Source organism: Leuciscus leuciscus (genome assembly GCF_965113295.1).
Source record: "Leuciscus leuciscus genome assembly, chromosome: 13".
NCBI lineage: Eukaryota > Metazoa > Chordata > Actinopteri > Cypriniformes > Leuciscidae > Leuciscus > Leuciscus leuciscus.
In genome coordinates, this window is record NC_138737.1 from 39,944,881 (window position 1) to 39,965,954 (window position 21,074).

General features: G+C 39.0%; 2 protein-coding genes across 3 annotated transcripts in view; one reads left to right on the plus strand and one right to left on the minus strand.

Moving 5' to 3' along the window:
* The window catches only part of LOC309513404 (uncharacterized protein), a gene marked incomplete at its 3' end in the record, with an annotated part of 56,067 nt that overhangs the window by 13,608 nt on the left and 21,385 nt on the right, over positions 1-21,074 (minus strand). The window lies entirely within an intron of this gene.
* The window catches only part of nr2c2 (nuclear receptor subfamily 2, group C, member 2), a 41,594-nt gene that overhangs the window by 7,133 nt on the left and 13,387 nt on the right, over positions 1-21,074 (plus strand). For both annotated transcript variants that reach the window (XM_082188733.1, XM_082188734.1), the window contains exons 3-6: positions 2,985-3,086; positions 3,223-3,384; positions 9,916-10,021; positions 11,974-12,153. In XM_082188733.1, coding sequence (XP_082044859.1) covers positions 2,985-3,086; positions 3,223-3,384; positions 9,916-10,021; positions 11,974-12,153 — 550 coding nt within the window. The remainder of the gene's footprint in view (positions 1-2,984; positions 3,087-3,222; positions 3,385-9,915; positions 10,022-11,973; positions 12,154-21,074) is intronic.

The window sequence follows — 21,074 nt, forward strand, 5'->3', positions numbered from 1 at the left end:
AGAAAATACTTGTTTATTAATAAACAATTAAAATTGAGAGAGAGAGAGAATATAAGATTAGTTTGACTAATTTTGAGGACTTCTAATGATCTGTTAACAATCTCTTTTTTTTAATTTTTTTTTTTTTTATGGCGTTTATCGCATTTTGGAAAAGAGCTCTTCAAGCACATTTAGATTTTTCATCCGCTACTAACGTTACCCGCCCACAAGGAGTTAATTAACATGTATACACAGATGTTTTATGGAAAACTATGTCATGAATATTTACCTTTAAGTCATGGAAAAGTCTTGGAAAAGTCATGGAAATTTAATGGTAAAAATGTGTACGAACCCTGACTATAAAGGAAGGTAAAAAGAGATATAAAGAGCCGTGGTCAGATGATAGGAACAAGTAATTTGTAATTCTGATAAGTGTGAATCTTTGTGCTATGATTGCGTCCGAATCCTGAATGAAACTCTTCACAGATACTGTTTCTGCAAAAACACAAGAAGCACTAACAATACAAAAAGTTCTGAAATTGTACTGGTTAGAACAAGGAGGGATTAAAGCACCCCTCTTATGCTATTTTACAGGTTCCTAATTTTGTTTTGGAGTCTCCTTCTATAGGTTTACATGCATCCAATGTCAAAAAACATAAAAAAAAAAAATAAATCTCACAATATCCACTGCAGCATCAGCTCTTAAAGTGTCTGAAACGGTTCGATAAAGGATTCAGCCTCTCTAAGCCCCGCCTCTCTGAGAGCTGCTCTGCTCTGATTGGTCAGAAACCAAACGCTCATTATCATATCTGAATCTCAGCTCTTGACACACAGTGATACGAACAGTAATGATGGCGTGGGTTTTACCGTATCAATCTCAGAAAACAGCGTCTTCTCGACATGAACAACACGAACCAAACTCTTCCAGTCTCAGATACACTACAGTGTTTGAGGACGGAGCTAAGAGACGCTGATCAGCCAATCAAGACCATAGGCTGTAATTATGCAAATTAGTTTCAAACCTACGCAGGTTCAAGAAGGAATAAGATTGGAATTACTGACGACTCATTCAGGCAATTCAGAATTGTTTTTTTGTGGATGAAAATCACTCCATCTGTCATGCACTTTGAGACTTTGTAGACTTTTTACATTCATAAACCGCTTTTACGCCATACGTGAAAGGTAATATCAGAAAAAAAGTATAAAAGAGGCACTTTAAGAAATAGTGAAAGCAAAGAAGTAGTTTTGAATATAATAGTTTTGTAGTCTTAACTAAGTCTACGGTATGCATTATGTTCTAACCATTAAATATTTTTTCAAATAAGTTTTAATACATGAAATAGCTTCAATCGTACAAATCAAAGATTCACTTTTTTTTTTTTTAAGTATTTTTTTCTATAAAATTATTATTTTCTTCTCTATTTAAATGCACATCTCTTTTAGAAATTGATAGATTTATATACTTGGATTTCATGCAAACCAAAAAAAAAGTAGATCCCTATCATTTATTACCTATCATTCCCTATCATTTGGCCAACTCATCCTCACTCTCATCACAGGGAAGAGCTAACTCTGCACTCTTCCTATTGGCCTTTACGCAAAATATTGCTGTATTAATTTTCTGAAAAGAAGAAATCATTTTGTTTATACATGAATACAACTATACTACAATAAACACTTCAAATAAATAAATAACTGCAATCATATTGTTGATGCTACTATCAAAAAAAACAATGGGGAAATACATTACAGCATTTCCACTGTGGTACAGCGTTCTACAAACATTGATATTTTCTCAATTTACAGTAAAACTATGTTAGACAAAGTTGATTTGTGAATAAAAATATCTAATTTACTTATCAAAGATGCTGCAAAAAAATCTCCCATGAGAAGAGATGTTTAGAGATGAGGTTAATAGAGTAGTTTCTGGAGATCCTCAACCGGTGAGAGGGTGACGGTGGGAAAGAGAGCTTTGGATTGACATTCAAATGTCATGTGACATAAAAACAGCACATCATTGGCTCCCTTAAGGCCTGCACTTTCAATTCTCATGGTGCAATATATTGTACTTTTTCTGAATAGCAAGGAAATGAGTAGAAATTAATAGTTGCCATATGGTAACTCTGTACCATAAAGGGTTAAATATTGTCAGGGATTTGTCTGTCTAGATAGCCTTAAGCCGGGTCGTGCACACGGTGTGATTTTGGCCACGATTTGGTCGTCTGAGACAAATTTAGCAAATCCTAAAAGATTCCTCTGATCCTTAGCTAAAATCTGAATTCTTTGATCGCTAGTTTGACGTGTTCACCGACAGCCATGAGCGTTGCGATCAGATTTGACCTCTGATGAGTGTGAGAAGATTTGACTCTCAGTCCTGCAGTGATTCTCCTACGACCACCGGCACTTTGTCTTCGTTTTTCAAGACATGCCATGACCAAAATTAACGTTAGAGATTTCTTTGTACCATTTGAATCCCGCGTGTAGTGAAGCTCACATCACCGAACGTGTCATTGATGATGTATCATCTTGCGTGCGTAACACGTCTTGACTGTCGTACAGTCTGACATTAATGACAACTGAGATCCTACAGTGTGACATGACTTACATCTGGGATCATGTTCGTACAGTCTGACAAGCAACAATCGTAAAGGACTATTATAAATCGCACAGTGTGGAGCTGTGAACGGAAATGTTCGGGATGTTTTGTGTGATGATATACCCACGCAGTGCTGCTCACTCACTGCTGTTAACAATAGTGGTTGACAGATGCCAAACATGAGCCATTAACGTTAACATGTACAGACAACAGTGGGAAATGTTTCATTCTCATTTTCTGAAACTGTCTTGTGTGAATGCCTTTAATTTAGCAAGCGAATGAAAATATGTTTTATGTTTCAATTGTTTTGTTGGGCTCTTTGTTGAAGTGAACCACTTAGTTACCATGGAAACACACTGTCTTTGACTCTCAGATGAAGATGAATGTACTGTGTGTGTGTGTGTTGCAGGTACAGTCGTCTCCGTCAGACAGCTCAGTGATGAGCAACTCTCCTCAGCGCATTCAGATCATCTCCACTGACCCCTCCATCACGACCCCGCAGAGAATACAGGTTTACACACACACACACACACACACACACACACACACACACACACACACACACACACACACACACACACACACACACACACACACGCATGCTTTGTCATAGATGATGACACACACACACACGTTCTCTCCCACAGATAGTCACTGACCAGCAGACGGGTCAGAAGATTCAGATAGTGACGGCACTGGACTCAAACACGGTTCCCAAACAGCAGTTTATCCTGGCATCACCGGAGAGCACTAGTGCCAAACAGCTGATCTTCGCCACTGCTGACAGTCTGGTGCCCGGACGAATTCAGGTATGAAGTCACACACCTCAACTGTGGGCACGTTTATTTTTACTATATGGAGGTGACATAAAAAATTTAAATACTTTTTTTTTTTTTCACCATCTTCCTTTGTTTATGCTACTTTACAAGTGAAACTGTAAAGTGAATGTTTTTTTTATTGTTGCACAGTGCACTCTTGTCCCAGACTTAATAATAGTAAAATCTATCATGAAAAGCTGAATTGTCACACGCAGAGTGCCATTGGCCGAGGGGAATTTCCCTGCTTCTGCTTTGGATAAGGCAGCGCTATTTTCACTAAATGCAAATAGTGATAGATGCTATGTGTAAAGAGGAAAAAAAAAAATGTCTTTACATTTGAGTGCATTTGAGTGTTAAATACACAGTGAAAATAGCAGTATTTTCTTTGCACTGTGTGCAAATAGTTGTTAGATGCTATTTATTTAGTTGGCAGGTTTTATTCGCACCCCAGTGTATTGTAGTATATTTACATTTAGTCATTTAGCAGATGCTTTTGTCCAAAGCGACTTACAATTTAGGACTAAGTTAAGCGAGTCTTTGTGAAGAGGCAAAAACAATGCAAGAAGTGCTCAAAATACAAACTTCAGGCACTGATCAGAGTAGCATAAGCCTGAAAAATATGAATAGCATATATAAATAGCATAAGCCCGATATATTATAAAACAGTCAAATAATAACAACATATTCAGTGTCTATTAAAATCATAAATGGATGCTTCTCCTAATCCTTCACATTAAACAATTAATTCCTGCTATTCTATACCCGTCAGGCACTTTATTTCCACTTTTTCTAAGATTTTCGTAATTTTTATTTAAAATAAACTGAAGAATGAGTTTGGAAAAAGGCAAAAGTGTCAAAAGTTAGTGTTACCGTCTTAATATCCACGCCACTGATCCTGTTATCAGCGGGATTTCTTATGTAATTTTTTCTGGCTTAATCAGACAATTGGTGGGCAGAGTTAGTGTAAATATATTTCAAATGCATACAATGAATAGACAGGATTTTGATGCAAGATGAAAAATGGATGCTGAAAATTGGACAAGTCAGAACAGTCGCATGCCTTGATCAAACAGGTTAACAATCCTTACATAAACCCATTTAAAAAAAAACTTGCATATCATATTTACCTGTGCCCTTCCCATCTAACAGGTAGGGGATATACAGAAATTGAATAAAGTTATCAAACAGTCTGCGATGCATTAATTATAAAGTATATATAGACTAATCCTTATTAAAGTTACAAAAGTTCTTTAGTCAAGAGCAGTGAGTGTTTTTCTCTGTTCCCTTTGTTCTTTGATTGACTTTATGACAGAGATAATTAGTGGCTACTGTGTACTGTCCCTTTAAGAGCAGCCGCTGCTGTCAGAGACGCGGATCTCACACGCGCCTCATTCTCTCACGAGTCACAACAACTCTTCACGTTCATCATGAGACTGCTCTCATGTTATGAAGATACTCGACAAAAAGACATTTTGGCATAATTGTGTGTGTTATTGTTCGTTCAAGTGCGAAAGAGAACTGTATTCTGGGCTGTCTTGTGCTTACGCACGATATCAGCGTGAGTCTTCTGTGTGTCACAGTCAGGACATTCACAGGCAGCGAGCTCTTTTTTGTCTTGTCGTGCATGAATGGTTGAAAAACATTTGCATGAGTAAGAGCGGGATCATGTAACACTAGCCAAAGCATGACAAAAATTAACAGATGCTGCGTTAACAGGCCAAATTTATTTATGTCATATAAAATCACAGCATTTTGCGTCATATCATTGCGTAGGCTTGACATCGCGATTGCGATATGATTAATCGTGCAGCACAAGTTGAGGTTATTTTATAATTAAGATAAAACAAACAAAATCTCACAACATTAGCTATAAAATGGAGTTTGCAAGCCTATGAACAGTGGAGGAAAACTAATACTGGCTTTTGGGTGATAGATAAATAAATATGGAGAAAAAAAAATTATTCGTGGCGTTTGAGAATCGATTTTGAATCAACAACATTTTAAAAAACGATTAATCGAAAAATCTTTTTTTTTGCCCAGCCCTAAAAAACATACAATTCATTTCATTTTGTGTACAATATTTGTCTTAAATCAATCAAACGATCAGATGATCCCTCCTAATTTCATGCCTTTAGCAGTAAATCCGTTTTATGACACAGTTGATAAAGATATTTTAAGTCATTGAAAACATTTAGAAATGTAAGTGCATAGAAGTTCACAAAAATTAGAAATGCTCATAGTCTGTCGCTCCAATTATAGTATTTGTGCTGCCCAGGCAACAGTTCCAATGTGAGGAAGACCTAGATTTATAGTTCGGATACTGGCTATCAGTGTGCATGACGGTAGCCAAAGTTAAGGATAAGAGCTGTAAGTTAAACAACAAGTTTGTTATATCGCAGAGCTGTTTATGAGAAATCTTGAGCACATAAAAAAATTATAAAAACGTACATTTTAAGAAGGTTTACTACCGTTGTGACAAGCATTCTGAGACATATGCAAAATACTCGCGTTGCGAAATGATTGGCCTTTTCGTTTGACGTTGTTTACGTAATGCCCCGCCCCCTCAGCGTGTCTGCAAATCAGAAGCGGGGAATGTCAGGGAATTAGATTAAAAATAAATCAGGTGTTTGTTTTTTTTAACATGTGCGTCATTGTTTAGTGCATACAGTATTTAGAAAATAACATTTATTTCATATTAATTCGAGCTATTGTAAAATTATAATTATAATACATTTCATAATGACAGTTCAAAAAAGGCTGATGTTAGACTTTGTAATCATGCTATTTTCTTAATCCATATCAGTGATAAATTGTTTAATTCTTTCTGGTTTATCGTATGTATCAGTAGCTTTATAGAAATGCTGTCCATCCAGGACTTTTATAGAGCGGATGTAGCCCGCACCCACCATTGAGGTCCTCGAGGTCAGACTCAGGACCTCGGTAATTTTTCGAAGTACATACAATGAAGGTTGTGAAATAATTGCCTAATGTTAACTCTACTCTGGTGCTGCAATGATATTGCATATCGCCACGATTACCGACTTCGTCTGAGCTGCTTAGAGGCCGTTCACATGTTTGCGCTCTCACTTTCTATATTTTAAATGTAACGTTAGTTGCGCGAAAAGTGCGCCCAAATACAGAGCGACGCCGTCGACACGCTCGCTTGTTTTCCCAGGCAAGGTGAAAAAAAAAGTAGGCTTTCGGGCTTTATATTCACAGAAGGTGCGACTCGAGCCGAGCGCGAATTCCAGTGCTACCCTTCACGACACGCTTTCAGTTAACGGCCTTAAAGTGCGAGTCTGGCCCTCGAGATGTAAGTAACGTTAGCTAAACCAAACAACTGTTGAGGATAAAACTATTAAACGAGTAACAAAAACAATCAGTTTGCAAAGACTGTATCAATCAAAGCTCAGCTTTGGGAGACTACGAGAAGAAGAAAGAGAGAATGTGATGGAGATGAGAGAGGAAGGGCAGGTATTGCGTACTGTGCCGATGAGATTAACATTATTACAATGTATTCCTATTTAACACATATAATGCCATAATAGTTGTATTGTATAGATATTAATATTTGTATATGGTCCTTTGGTGCTGCAATGATATTGCATATCACCACGATAACCGACTTCGACAACCGACAACCATTTTTTTTGTTTAGTAGTTTTCTCAACGTAGTCATTTAAAACACAAGAATAATAATGGTAGACCTGTACAAATAAATTCAATAAAACATATAGAGAGTGATAATGTAAAATAGTTGTGACAATCATCACTCCAATAACTTTTTTTAGCGTAGGTTTAAGTCAATTTCTTTAGACATAGGCTACCTTAAGTGAACATTAAGCCGTAAAACACTTAGAAAACAATTTAATAAAACAAGGATGTAAAAAGTAACATATAAAAAAAAAATATATATATATATATTATGACCAACAAATCTTTTAATTAAAACTTGTAAAACATTTAAAAACACTTAAAGCGGCTCTATGCCGTTTTGGCAATTTCTTCGCTGTTTTCTCGCTTTTTGCTCGCAGGTTTCTCTATAGAGCTCCCCCTACAGCTTCAGAATAGTTATTTGACAACACTGTCGTCAAAACTTGTTGGCGCCTCCCATCTTCTTCCTCTGGTCATGTGCATTTGTTTTCAAAGAAGCCGGGGAACGCACAGAGCCATGTCCACTGAGGCATGTATGATACACAGAAAGCTAATTTATAAATGAATGTGTGCAGTGCCGTAAAGCAATTCATTACATCGCAAGACCTGATATCATGCGATACTTCCTGACGCGGCCCGCCGGCCCTAAGTTGCAAGGGTGGTTTTTCCGCTCAAAGGCGCTAGGGGCAGTGGCGTAACTTTGTTTGAAAAAGTGGGTGGGTGGGACAGGTGTTGCTAAACAGGGGTTGCTAATAAAATGCTAAATCAGGTGTACAATAACATCACGATGTCCAGCAATCGATTTAAATAGTAGGCTACATGGGGTTTAATTTGTCGTTTAATGAGATGCGCCTATTTGAACAACGTGTTCCTTAATGGTCCAGTGGTAGAACTTTCGCTAACCGTGTCAGAGGTTCTGGGTTCTAATCCGCACTCGTATATTTTTTTTTGTCTCATCAAAACCGATTATGTTCATCAGTGGTTGTATATCAAGCAGGGACACGTTTGTGTGCATTATGTTTTGTGATTTCACCAGAACGAATAGAGAGTATGCGCAACGGATTGAAGTGCGCGATTGACAGTGCGGAGTTTGCGCGAGCCACACGAGAAAACACTGTATCCGCGCGCCACTGATCGTAGCAGCAACGAACACTTTGATCACTTGATTTAAAAAACACATTTCAGCGCTAGATCGTCTCTTATTTAAAAAACGAACGAAATGAATGCTCTGCCAGTTAACTGGAGATCTTTTATTTATTTGTAGAATTGATACATGCGAGATGTTTTAAAAAGTGGTGGGGACAATATCGACCCTGGCAAAAAGTGGTGGGGACATCATGCCCCACCCGCAAATTACGCTTATGGCTAGGGGGAAGCGAGACGGCCACCATTCAACCGGAAAAAAAGTCATATAACCATTCCAATGACTGCAAAGCTATTCAGTTAAGGTAAATTAAGCTAAAAAAAACTTGTGTTTTAATAAAATGTGACACATTACCTTACATGCGATGAACTCTGCTGCCCTCTTGTGTAAGATTTTTATAGCCACCAAATTGACACATATTTACATATTACTCGTAAAAGAAAACTAGATATTGCGAATACGTGTTTGCTTCTAAAATAAAATAACTGCTTTAATTTGTCATTGCACTAACATAAAAAAGTCTGTGAAATATTTATTGTCAGGTGATGAATAAACTTGATGAAAAACAAACACAGACATGAATAGAACAGATCAAAAACAAACTCCACTGGTTTATAACTCTAGGAGAACAGCCAGTCGCAGTGATGATGCAAATGTTATAATCATTCCTGTGATGTTACACTAAATATCATGATCTGTTGGAATGCAAATCAGAGGACCAGAACTAACGGTTGTGAAAATCCTTCATATATTAAATATTCATGTGCTAATGCTTGTTGTTGTGAAAAACTCATGTATTTTTGTATTATGTTTAGTTCTCATGAAAATAGAGTACAATCTGTACTAGATCACACATTTCTACTGTTGCACAGTGGGATATATACTCTCATACTCTCATCTGTGCCCTGGGTTGATCTGTGGGTGTCTAATTAGTAAGGGTTAATGCCCTTCGAGGTGTCCATTGTCAGGTGTTAATGGGCGACGTCGAGGCGCGCGTCGGACGGTTGCCTCCGCCGAAGTCCATTAATACCTGACAATGGACACCTCGAAGGGCATTAACCCGCTTATACCATGGTCACTTGCCAAATAACACATTTTTAAAACATTTGTTTATATTTTAATTAGTTTTACAATCGAAATCTAAAGTTTTTACAAACAATAACTTGGTTTCCCTGGTTACGCTTGACGGTTTATTTAGCAACCGGAGATATTTATAGTCCGCTGAGCTCGTAGAACCCTTCAGTTTACTGCCTGTTGCTATGGTTACTCACAGCTGATGTAGCCAGCGCATTTATTTATTCATTTTGAACGGTAAACAGTCAGTTTCACCAGAACTCCTTTACTAGGTGTCCTCTATCACTTTTTAATGGACACCCTGCAGCCAATCAGAATCGAGTATTCACCCAGACCATGGTATAATGCTGTATAAATCCTAACCCTGAATGGTAGTAAGTAATGGCCCTTGCACACTGAGTCCGAAATTCACGTATAAAAAATATATTTATAAAAAATAAATACGACCTCATGTTATGTCAATCACGTTTGCACACTGCAACTTTCATCTGTCATAAAAAATATCGGATCGGATTCGATTTGCTGCTTTTTTCGCATCCGTACCAAGCATTTTGAATGGTGTTTTGACAATTCAGAGCCACTGAATCAACGCATGTGAAAATTTCGGACTCAGTGTGCAAGGACCTTAATCCTTCTGCCTTTTCTGGTAGTTTGTGACAGATGCCGTGTCAGTGGAGAGGCTTCTGGGTAAAGGGGCAGACGTGAGCCGAGCCCAGCCTATAGAGTACTGCCTGGTGTGTGGAGATAAAGCCTCAGGTACAAACACATTCAGTGTAAATAATGACACATTACACAACATTACATATGAGAGAGGTTTATTATATTAGTCTCATTCTCACACTGCACACCTCTGATGCTGAATTTGCATTTTCCTGCATTGCAAGTCTAAATAGATTGTAAAGACCATGAGTGCCATTGGTTTCTACGATGTTCTTAATGCTTACAATGCTTTTGGGAAACACAGCCTAGGCCAGTTATAATCTTATTGGCTGACTGCAAACAAAAGTTATAGAGAAAAATAACTAATGGTTACACTTTATTTTAAGGTGTCATTGTTACAGTGTAATTATATATTTAAGTACTGAGTAATATTAAGCAACTACATGTACTTACTATAGGGTTAGGGTAGGATTAGGGTTTGGTTGAGGATTAGTTGCATGTAATTATGCATAATTTACTGTTATTACTACGGTAATTGCATGTTACATATGTAACAAGGCCACTGTAGAATAAAGTGTTACCGAACTAATCTCTGGATTTGGCAAGTATGTGAGGTTCATACTGAATCTTTGAAAGATTGTTTTTCTGAGGCGTAGTAGACTGTGCTTGATCATTCATGGTTTTAGATGTCTATGTCTGATTTCAGGTGCAAGACAATAAAGATTTACATCACGCCTCAAAAGGTCATGCGAAAACCAAAAGGAAGTTCTGTTGGTCATTTTAAATGCCAATATCTAGAGCGCAATGATAAGATTTGTCGACCCGAGTGTCACAATATCATCTGCCAACGATTTAGTGGCAAAACAAGGAAGGACTGAAGTTTTAAAAAAATATTAAGGGAATATGGGATCAGGGGAAAAGGAGTTAGAAACCCTACTCTGCTTCAGGTGCTTTTTTTTACCTGGATCTTCTAGATTAATACAGATTCATTTGTCCATAACTATGGCCCTGTAAAGATGCGTTTCGGTCGATCGGATCACAAGTAGACGAGGGAAACACATTCCCGTTTACACCTGGTGTTTTAATCCGTCTCTTCTGTCCACTTTCAAACACTTCTGTCCTGATGTCTTCGAGGGGAGGGTCTATGGGTGAGCAAATGTTTGGGTTTTTCAGATCTTACGATCTAATGGATGAAATAAGCTCACGATATTAACATATGAACGCGACCGGAGACGACGGAGAAACACACGGAGAACATCAGCTTCAGTTTCTGCTCTGACAGACGCGAGATCAGCCGAACGCTGTGAGTGTGTGTTAGAAATCAGGAATGGAGAGAGAACATTGTGCTTCATACGTTTTTCATCTTCAAACCAAACTTGAGTCTTCAGTCGACAGTTTAAATCCCGTCTGACTGTCGCTCTTCCCATAATGTTCCCGCATTAGACCAGTAGACGGAGAGAAGACGGTCTTTAGTGGCTGTTTGAACACATTCGATCACATGAGCGTTTACACTGCGAAAGCAATCCGGTCGAATGTGTTTTCAACTAACTCTGGAAGTGGAGGAAACTGGACGAGCTCAAAGCATTTTAGACCCGTTTACTCCTGTATTTAGAGTCGTCCACTCGTCATCCGATCGACCAAAACGCATCTTAATACAGGTGTAAACAGGGCCAAACAATGTTTTTACATGTGAGTTTTGGATTATATTATGTATGTATATGATGTTTGATGTGTTTTTTTGTACATTGATGTCACTGTCTGATTTGTAACATTATAAATTATAGTAATTCTTTTCCCTGGAAGAACATAAAAAAAACGTTGATTATATATGTTTTATTACTTAATTTTCAAAAACAACAACAACAAAAAAACACATTATTCAACAAGCTATCACCTTCATTTATATATATATATATATATATATATATATCTTCAATATAAAAAAATTTGATACACCCTGACTCCTTCAGTGAAGCTTAAAACACACACAATACTCAAAAAACCTTCATTCACGCGTCTCATCTCTGTGTGTGTTTGTGTATTTGAAGGGAGGCATTACGGGGCAGTCAGCTGTGAAGGCTGTAAAGGCTTCTTCAAGCGAAGTGTGCGCAAGAGTTTGACGTACAGCTGTCGCAGTAGCCAGGACTGTGTGGTCAACAAACACCATCGCAACCGCTGCCAGTTCTGCCGTCTCCGGAAATGCTTGGAGATGGGCATGAAGATGGAGTGTGAGTGTTTAAAACCAATTCAGACAACATGATCGTGTGCCTGAGAGCATTAACTTGATCAGAACTTTTTTTTTTACACCCCTTAACCATCAAAATTGTGCTGGAGCTCACCTGAGGGATCTGTGAACCGCTCTCAGAACTGGCCCATGTTTACACAAATGTGAGACAAACACTGATGTACAGCAGCTGACTGTGTTTGATGACTATGATACTGTAGAGGCTAATCTTATTAAAACTTTCTTTAGCCCTTTTGAGGTTAGCGGAGGAGTCTCTCCCGATTCACATGTCTACAAAGCACGCACGGAGATGCAGTCATGACAAAAGCCGCGGATTATTGAACATAATCTCCGGTTTACTTTCAATCCAAAAAATAAATAAATAAATTAAACTTTCCAAGAAAACAAAAAACAAAATATTGCTGTGAGCATCGATACCATGCGATTGAAGAAAACTGTTGCTCTCCACACTCTAACCTGTCTACCAACAATTCTAATACACATTTAAGACCTGCACATTCGCGCCATAATGACGTGTCAAGGAGGAGGAGCAAGTCTATTCACGTGAACAGGTTAGTCCAAATATGAAACAAAAGAAAAATATCAAATAAGTAAATTAAACAAATATAAATTTTGGTAGTGCACAAAAATATGGCTCCTACATATGGCTCCTACATCCTGGCCCCTAATTGTTAATGCCAGAAGCAGAACAATTACTAAGCATAATATTTTAAATGGAGCCAAAACACACATAACTAATACAAGTCTTGCCATATTTTCAATATACCAAACCAAATGTTGCACTCATATTGCATTTATCAAAACAATTATATTGTATTCCATTTATCAATGTCAATACATTGTCATATTTAACTTCCTTCTCTTTTTTGTATCATCCCCATGAAACCCCCCCACAGTCTATGCCATACATGCATTTAATGCACAATCCATAGGGAAGGAGATGAAGAGTCCAAGAGGTGTAAATGTGGTGCGAAATATGAGAAGTCCATGTATGTGCAGAATTTTGAGTGTATATGTGGTGCGAAATTGAAAAGTCCATGTAAATATGAACTGGTGTGTGTGAGCACGCAAGGGTATGTACAGGTTTGTCAGGATATGTGAAAGCGTGCATATTGAACAGACTATAGAATGCTGACATTGCATTGTCAGACTCTTAAGCTGATTCTTCAGCTTCCAGGAGCAAGCAGAGTTTAGTGATGGGTCTTTGTAGAACAGCAGTTCTAGTCTTCAGTATGACACTGCGGACAAGACCTTTGGGCCCTGGCAGAGTCTTCATCACACGACCTAAGGGCCACGAGTTCCTTGGTGCTGTATGGTCTACTATGACTACTATGTCATTTACCTTGAAGTTTCTCTTGGAATTGACCCATTTTTGCCGTTGCTGCATCAATGAAAGATATTCAGTAGTCCATCGTTGCCAGAAAAGGTCTGCAAGGTTTCCATCGCTTTCTAGCATACAAGTCATCCTTATTGAAGAGTCCAGGCGGCAAGAGAGGTTTGGATTTCAACTGCAGAAGGTGATTTGGTGTTAGGGGTTCAAGATCATTTTTATCACCGACACAGTTGTGATGGGCCGATCATTGAGAATGTATTCGACTTCACAGAAAGCTGTTTGTAACATATCATCATCCAATGTCTGTTGTTTTAAGACAGAAAGCAGTATTTTTTTTACTAGCTTGATTAATCTCTCCCACACTCCTCCAAAGTGGGGTGCAAATGGTGGATTGAATATCCACCTGATATGATCACTCAGCAAAGCATCTTGAATTTTGCGATGGTCAATCTGGTTCAAGGTGGCCTCCAATTTCTTCTGTGCACACACAAAATTGGTGCCCCGATCAGACCTGATGGTCAGTATTGGTCCTCTCCGACATAAAAACCGTCGAATAGCATTGATACAAGAGTCTGTGTTAAGTGTGCTTGCTACCTCAAGATGAATGGCTCGGCTCGCCATGCAGGTAAATATCACTCCCCATCTCTTCACATGAGCGCGGCCTCTTTTGACTTCTATAGGTCCAAAGTAGTCAATACCTACATGTGAGAAAGGTGGTAGATCAGGAGCGACACGTTCCTCTGGTAGGTCAGCCATTTTCTGTTCTCCAATTTTAGCCTGCATTCGTCTGCAAAATACACAAGCTTTTATTATCTTTCTCGCAGAGGAATTGGCAGATGGTAGCCAGAACCTCTGACCCAATCTTGAGAGCATGTGATTTCTTCCTGAGTGTCCAACCTTTTGATGAATATCACGCAGGATCAGTCTGGATATGTGCGAGTCTTTAGGTAGGATAATTGGGCTCTTTAGACTCACTGGCATGGCTGCTTTGCTTAGCCTTCCTCCAATCCTCAAAATGCCCTCATCCATGATTGGATCCAGTTTGTATATGGAGCTATTTGATTTGATGGGTTTGTCTTCTCTCAAGAGTGTAATCTCAGAGTCAAAGTAGCGCTGTTGTTCATAGCTAATGATGGACTTCTCAGCTTCGTCCAGATCCTCTGGAGTTAATCCTTGTTGCTCAACTTTCCACTTGGAATTTACAATAAGACCTTTGTCTTTCTGATTTCGAAACATCAAGAGTCTTTTGAGCCTTAGCCACCATGCAATAGCTCTTAATAGTTTCCTCCATGAAGAATAATATTCAATTATTCTGGTAGTTGCATTGTTTTGCAGGTTCAAGCAATTCACAGAGATCTCCCTTTTTACCTCTGTATCGTTTGGTGAGATGTAACGGAGATCTTCTGGTACCTCAGGCCATTCAGATTTCTCCTTTGACAGGAAGTGAGGACCGTTCAGCCATCTGGTGGAATTTAGGAGGGATTCTATCTGTAGACCACGTGAGCTGTCATCTGCCGGGTTGTCTCCAGAACAAACATGCCTCCACTGATGTACTTGCGAGAGGTTATGTATCACTGCAATTCTGTTGGCAACATAAGTATGAAATCGTTTTGTTTGGTTGTGGATGTACTTCAGAACTACTGTACTGTCTGACCAGAAAGTAGAATCATCCAGTTCCATGTGAAGTTCCTTTTGTAACATTCTGTCCACCTTCACAGCCAGTGTCGCGGCTGCAAGCTCAAGTCTAGGAACGGTCATCCGTTTCAGTGGGACTACTCTGGCTTTTCCCAGTACAAAGGTAACGTGAACATTTTTGATACTGTTTGTAAGTTTGAGGTAACTCACCGTCCCATATCCTAGCTCACTCGCATCACAAAAGTGATGTAATTCGGCTGTCTTTACAACACCAACATTTTCAGGCTTCATGCATCTGTCCACTTCAAATCTACTCAGCTGGTCTAACTCTGTAAGCCATCTTTGCCATGGTCTCATCATTTCATCTGAGATTATTTCATCCCACCCATATTTCTCATGGCAGAGCCTTTGCAGGATTTGCTTAGCCTTGAGAACAAACGGGGAAAGGAAACCTAGTGGGTCATAGATAGAATTGACTACAGAAAGGATTGTTCGTCTTGTGGGAGCTCTATTTATAACGGCTACCCGGAAGGTAAAGACATCCTTTTGGATGTTCCACTGGATTCCGAGTGCCCTCTCAAGAGGAGGTTTTTCTCTGTCCAAGTCCAGTTGCTTCACAAGAGGGGCTCTGTAACTTTCTGGAATAGTCTCAAGGACTTCAAAGCTGTTGCTCACCCATTTACTCAAAGTAAATCCTCCGAGGGTGCATACTTCCCTGAGGTCTTTAATGAGCTTGATTGCTTCTTCCACGGAAGCCACAGATTTGAGACAATCATCGACGTAAAAACTATGATTAATTGTATCAATGACTTGTGAGCTGTATCGTTCAGAATTATCAATTCATGTTTGCTTTAAGGCAAAATTGGCAATGCTGGGAGATGATACTGCACCAAAAAGATGAACATTCATCCTATAGACTTCCAGTGGCTGGTTAACATCCCCTTGTGGCCACCACAGGAATCTAAGAAAGTCACGATGATCATTTTGAACTCGTTCCTGATAGTACATTGCTTCGATGTCTGCCATTATTGAAATTCGTTCCTTCCTGAATCTAAGCAGCACACCAAGAAGTGGGTTAGTCAGGTCAGGACATTGGAGAAGTTCAGAGTTAAGAGCTTTGCCTTTGTATGAAGATGAACAATCAAAAACAACTCTAAGCTTTCCCTTCTTCTTGTGGTACACCCCATGATGTGGTATATACCATAGATGACCATCATTCCTTTGGAGTTGTTCTTGTGGCACCTTTTCTGCGTATCCCTTCCTCAGCACATCCTCCATGAACACACTATACTCATTTGCATAAGCAGGATCCTTCTTGAATCTCTTAGCAAGGTTAAGTGTACGTTGTGCTGTCACTTCAAAGTTGTTGGGCAAGGTTGCATCTTTATCACGAAGCGGTAGAGGTAAGTGATAATGCCCATTTTTGAGTTCCACTGAAGTCGTTGCTATGTTCATAGATATTTTGTCTTCAGCTGACATTTCTCTTTTCTCATAATCCTTTTCAGGAAAGTCATGATTATATTGCCTGATAAGCAGATCCTGAAGATTTTCCATAGAGATGCGATTGGCCATCACTGACGTTAATCCAACTTCATCCATAGAGGGACAAGAATTGAGTGGGCCATTAACCACCCACCCTAGCACAGTCTTGACCGCATATGGTCCATTTCCTTGACTGTTCACAATTTTCCACGGTTCCATAGCCTTTGGAACATTAAATCCAATCAAGATTTCAATGTCAGCGTTGATTCTTTTCAGTTCGATTTCTTTCAAATAAGGCCATTTTTCAAGATCATGGTGATTGAGTAGGTTCTCTTTTGATACAGGGATCTTGGGTTGAGTGTAAACTTTAGGCAGATCTATGTATCCACCTCCATCAATACTACCTACTTCTAGTCCTGTGAGCTCATAGCTCTTAACAGGTCTCTTGCCCCATCGTTCTCAGAAGAATTTCAGTTCTGCGTCCTTTGGCATTCAGCTGATTCATGAGGTTCTCAGTGCAGAACGTCGCCGAACTGCCTGGATCAAGAAAGGCATAGGTTTTAATGATCTTACTGCCTTTGGCAACTTTAACCTGGACTGGCACGATTGCTAGTGCACATTCCCTACTGGCCCCTGTTGCACGATCAGCTGATACTAGTGCACTATTAACTGGCGTTTCTTTTGATTCTGTGAAGTTTGGGTTTGGCAAAATCTGCTTCTTTGAATTTTCATTGACAATGTGGAGCAATGTAGGATGTTTTCGTTGACATATCTGGCAAACCATTTTCTTATTGCAATCTTTGCTCATGTGACCCTTTTTTAAACATCCAAAACAGTGACCATTCCTTTTGAGATATCCAACCTTTTTGTCTTGGGATTCTGATTTTAATATTTTGCAGTCAGTTAGTGCATGGTTACCTTGGCAGAAACTACATGAGGTCAAAACAGCAACATGGGTGGTGCCTGCTTGCTGCTGCACTTTAGGTGCCTCTCTGCTTGTTTGCTCATCAGCTCCTGTCACTGTAGTAGCAAAGCTGCTGCCCCTTTTAGGTATCCTCAAGCTGGTTTTTCTGGATTTTACAACTGTAGCTTTAACAGGAGTAGGATCTTTGATATCTCCAAAAACTGGATGGAGTAAAATCTCAGACTGAATTTCCAGAAATTCTACAAGATTTCTAAATCTAATACGAGTATTGTTCTTTGGAATGACTCAAAAGTTACTGTCCGCCACCTCCGTTCATCCATGTATTCTAGATCCTGCATAACATTGCAACATTCTCTAAGGTACAGAGCATAGGCATGAAGTGATTTTCCATCATCAGCTTTAATGGCTGTCCAATTCAGTGCCTTTTCAATATAAGCATTTGCAATCTTCATTTCATTGCCGAAATGTTTCTTTAAAAGTTGCTGAGCTTCGGTATATCCTCTGCGAGCTTCCATGTGCAGACAGCTGCGAACAAGGTCTCTGGCTTGGCCAGCAGTAAACTGTTCAAGAAAGTAGAGTCTATCCTGACTGCTGCTAGTCTTGTCTTCAATCAGATATTTAAAAGCATGAGAGAAAGACTGATAGGACAGTGGATCTCCATCAAAAACAGGAACTTCTCTCTTAGGCAATAGAGAAAGATTTTGCTGCTTAATCATAAGATCAGTCATTTCCTTTTGCCTTTGAGCCATTAAGCTTAAGCCTTTGTTTGAGCTATTACTGACCTCCAACTGTGGACTTGATGGACTTGCGGCTGATGCTACTCGAGAGCTTCTTGATGGACTTGCGGCTGATGCTACTCGAGAGCTTCTATGCACGTGACTAACTGCTCTCTGGAGTGGAGTTTTAGGTACGGCTGTTACAGGAGCGAATTCTATTGCAGAGGCATCAATAAAAGTGGGTTCAACATTATCTTCCATGTTTGCATCATAATAGTCATTCATAACATCACCTTGTGACTCAGCATTATTTGTCAGCACTTTGATCTTTGCATCTGCTTCTGCCATTTGAGTTCTTAGTTTTGCCCTTTCAATCTTAGATTTTATAATGGCTTCTTCCATCTGCAACGCTTGTATATATATTTTTTTTTTTCTTTTTTTTTTTTTCTTTTTTTTCTTTGTTTCTGCTTGAGGTAACTATATTCTAAACACCCATAATTTAAAGAATGGTTGTCCTGGCATAAAAGTTGGACCAGTCACATAATCTTTGACAGGTGGGTGGGGTGGTATTGGTGGTGGGATGGACCCCTATTTATAAGCTATTGCTTCTTGGGAGTTCATTTTTTCACAATAGAACACAATTGTTTTTCCGGAACAGCTGTTGGTCAAGCTACCTTGAACTATGGTGGGTACTAGTTGTAGCTGCAGTTGAAATGTAATGTGTTTTGTACTGTAAATTTTACACTCCTTCGAATATGTAGCTGTGTAACTGAGTAACTATTTCAATTGCTTGACACCATTGGCAAGATATGGACTGAAATGGTAGTGATGTCATCCGACCCGGGGTGCAGTTAAAGATTCCTTTTGTCCATTCTCTTGTGTTTTTTCGAAGTTGGCTATAAGCTCTTGTAGATCTTGTACAACAGTATCCAGCTTGAGTTGGCATGTGCAATCATAATTGTTTGTAACTTAAGTTATTTGTATTGTGACGAATGATATATTATCATATTTTGTGTGGGCAAAGTATGTAGTCCTGGCAGCAGGGAAAGTAATATATTTTGTAACTTGTTACTCTGTGATTGCTACCCCCAAAAACTGTTCTGATGTAGCAACAAATGCAATGTGTAAAATTGTGGAAATAAACTAAACTAAACTAAAAAAAAAAAAAAAAAAAATATCAGGCAGAGTTTTGGCGCGTGCTTCTAAAGCAGCTTTTTCAGCGGCAGCTATTTTAGCTGCAGAAGAGGCCGTAGATGATTTAGACTTTACAGACATACTAGAAATGTTTGAAATACTGTCTTTTGGTTCGACTGCTGTTAGTTGACATTGTTGTTCTCTTTTCCATATTTCAACTTCTTTAATAAAGTTATCGAAATTCATCATTCTAGTTTCAAACCAATCTACATGATCATTTTCCTTTTCTTCTTCTGCCAAGAGCTCTTGCACTGCTTTATGCACACTTTTGAAGTCGTGGATATAAAATAATAACGACGACATGCAATCATCTACCTCTTCAACGATTCCACCTTCAGTTTATTTCATTTTTTTATTTCACTTAGATTCATTTTCCTCGTGCATACTCCTAATTTGCCTCTACGCATTGCAATGCGTGAATTTAAAAGCCTTTCGGCCGCAGCGGCCGTCTGAATCTCCTCATCCATTATGTAATACAAGCAGTGGTGTGCCGTCAGAGCCAGCAGGGCCTTCTCTGCTGGCCCTGTCAAAATAAAATAAATAAAACATTTCTATAATTAAATTAATGTGTGTCTGAACATGTCTAAATTCAATTAATGTCTATCAGTACGTTACGATTATATTTCCAGAAAGAATATGGTTATTTTTTTTGTGAGTCTGAGCTGGATTTTCCATATGTCATCTAAACGCAGCTCCGTGGACCAGCACTAGTTGTATAGCTAGCCTTCCGTTGAAGCTGCCATTTTCCATTTGATCATAACTTTGACTGACGTGTTTTATCAGCCAATCAAATTGTGAAGCATATGACAGAACGCCCCAGAGGCCCAGCGATGTGTCGACGGCTAGCCCGCGCTGATGTCATCGAGTGGGTGGGCTGATACAATACATGTTTGTGTACAATAACAATTTTCAGGAAAAATAACATTACGATGTCCAGAAATCAATTTCATTAGTACATTGGGTCATTTTGGGTACATTTGTCATTCTAGATCTACTAATATTGTTAGTGCCGAGAATTTCCACGTGACTAAATGCATTGATACTGAATAACTTTCATGTACGGTGATAGTCTAGTGGTAGAACTTTTGCCAAGCATGTCAGAGGTTCTGGGTACGAATCCACACTCGTATAGTTTTTTTTTTAGATCGTTACTGAAGGCCCTGACTGAAACCCCACGGTACGCTACTGAATACAAGACACAAATACTAGCAGCTCCTTTAGCGTTTAAACGCACATTCCAAACTTCTAACAATTGTTTGTCTTACTGCTCACGCTACATGCATGTTGTTTACATGCGTTTACTCAAACAGTCTATCCGAGCTCAGATTCATTGATCAGTTGTGTTGCTTGTTTACATTCTTGTACTCACAGCTGATGCGTTGTTCATTGATAAATCGCGTCCATCCACTTCGGCCGTGAACGTGAACAGCACAGCTTCCAAGTTTTCTTGAGAAGATAATCCACAGCACAGTCCTTACTAGTTTCGTCGATCGATCTCTAGTGCAAGTTTTCTTCAATAAATTGTAGAGGCTAATCTTATTAAAACTTTCTTTAGCCCTTTTGAGGTTAGCGGAGGAGTCTCTCCCGATTCACATGTCCACAAAGCACGCACGGAGATG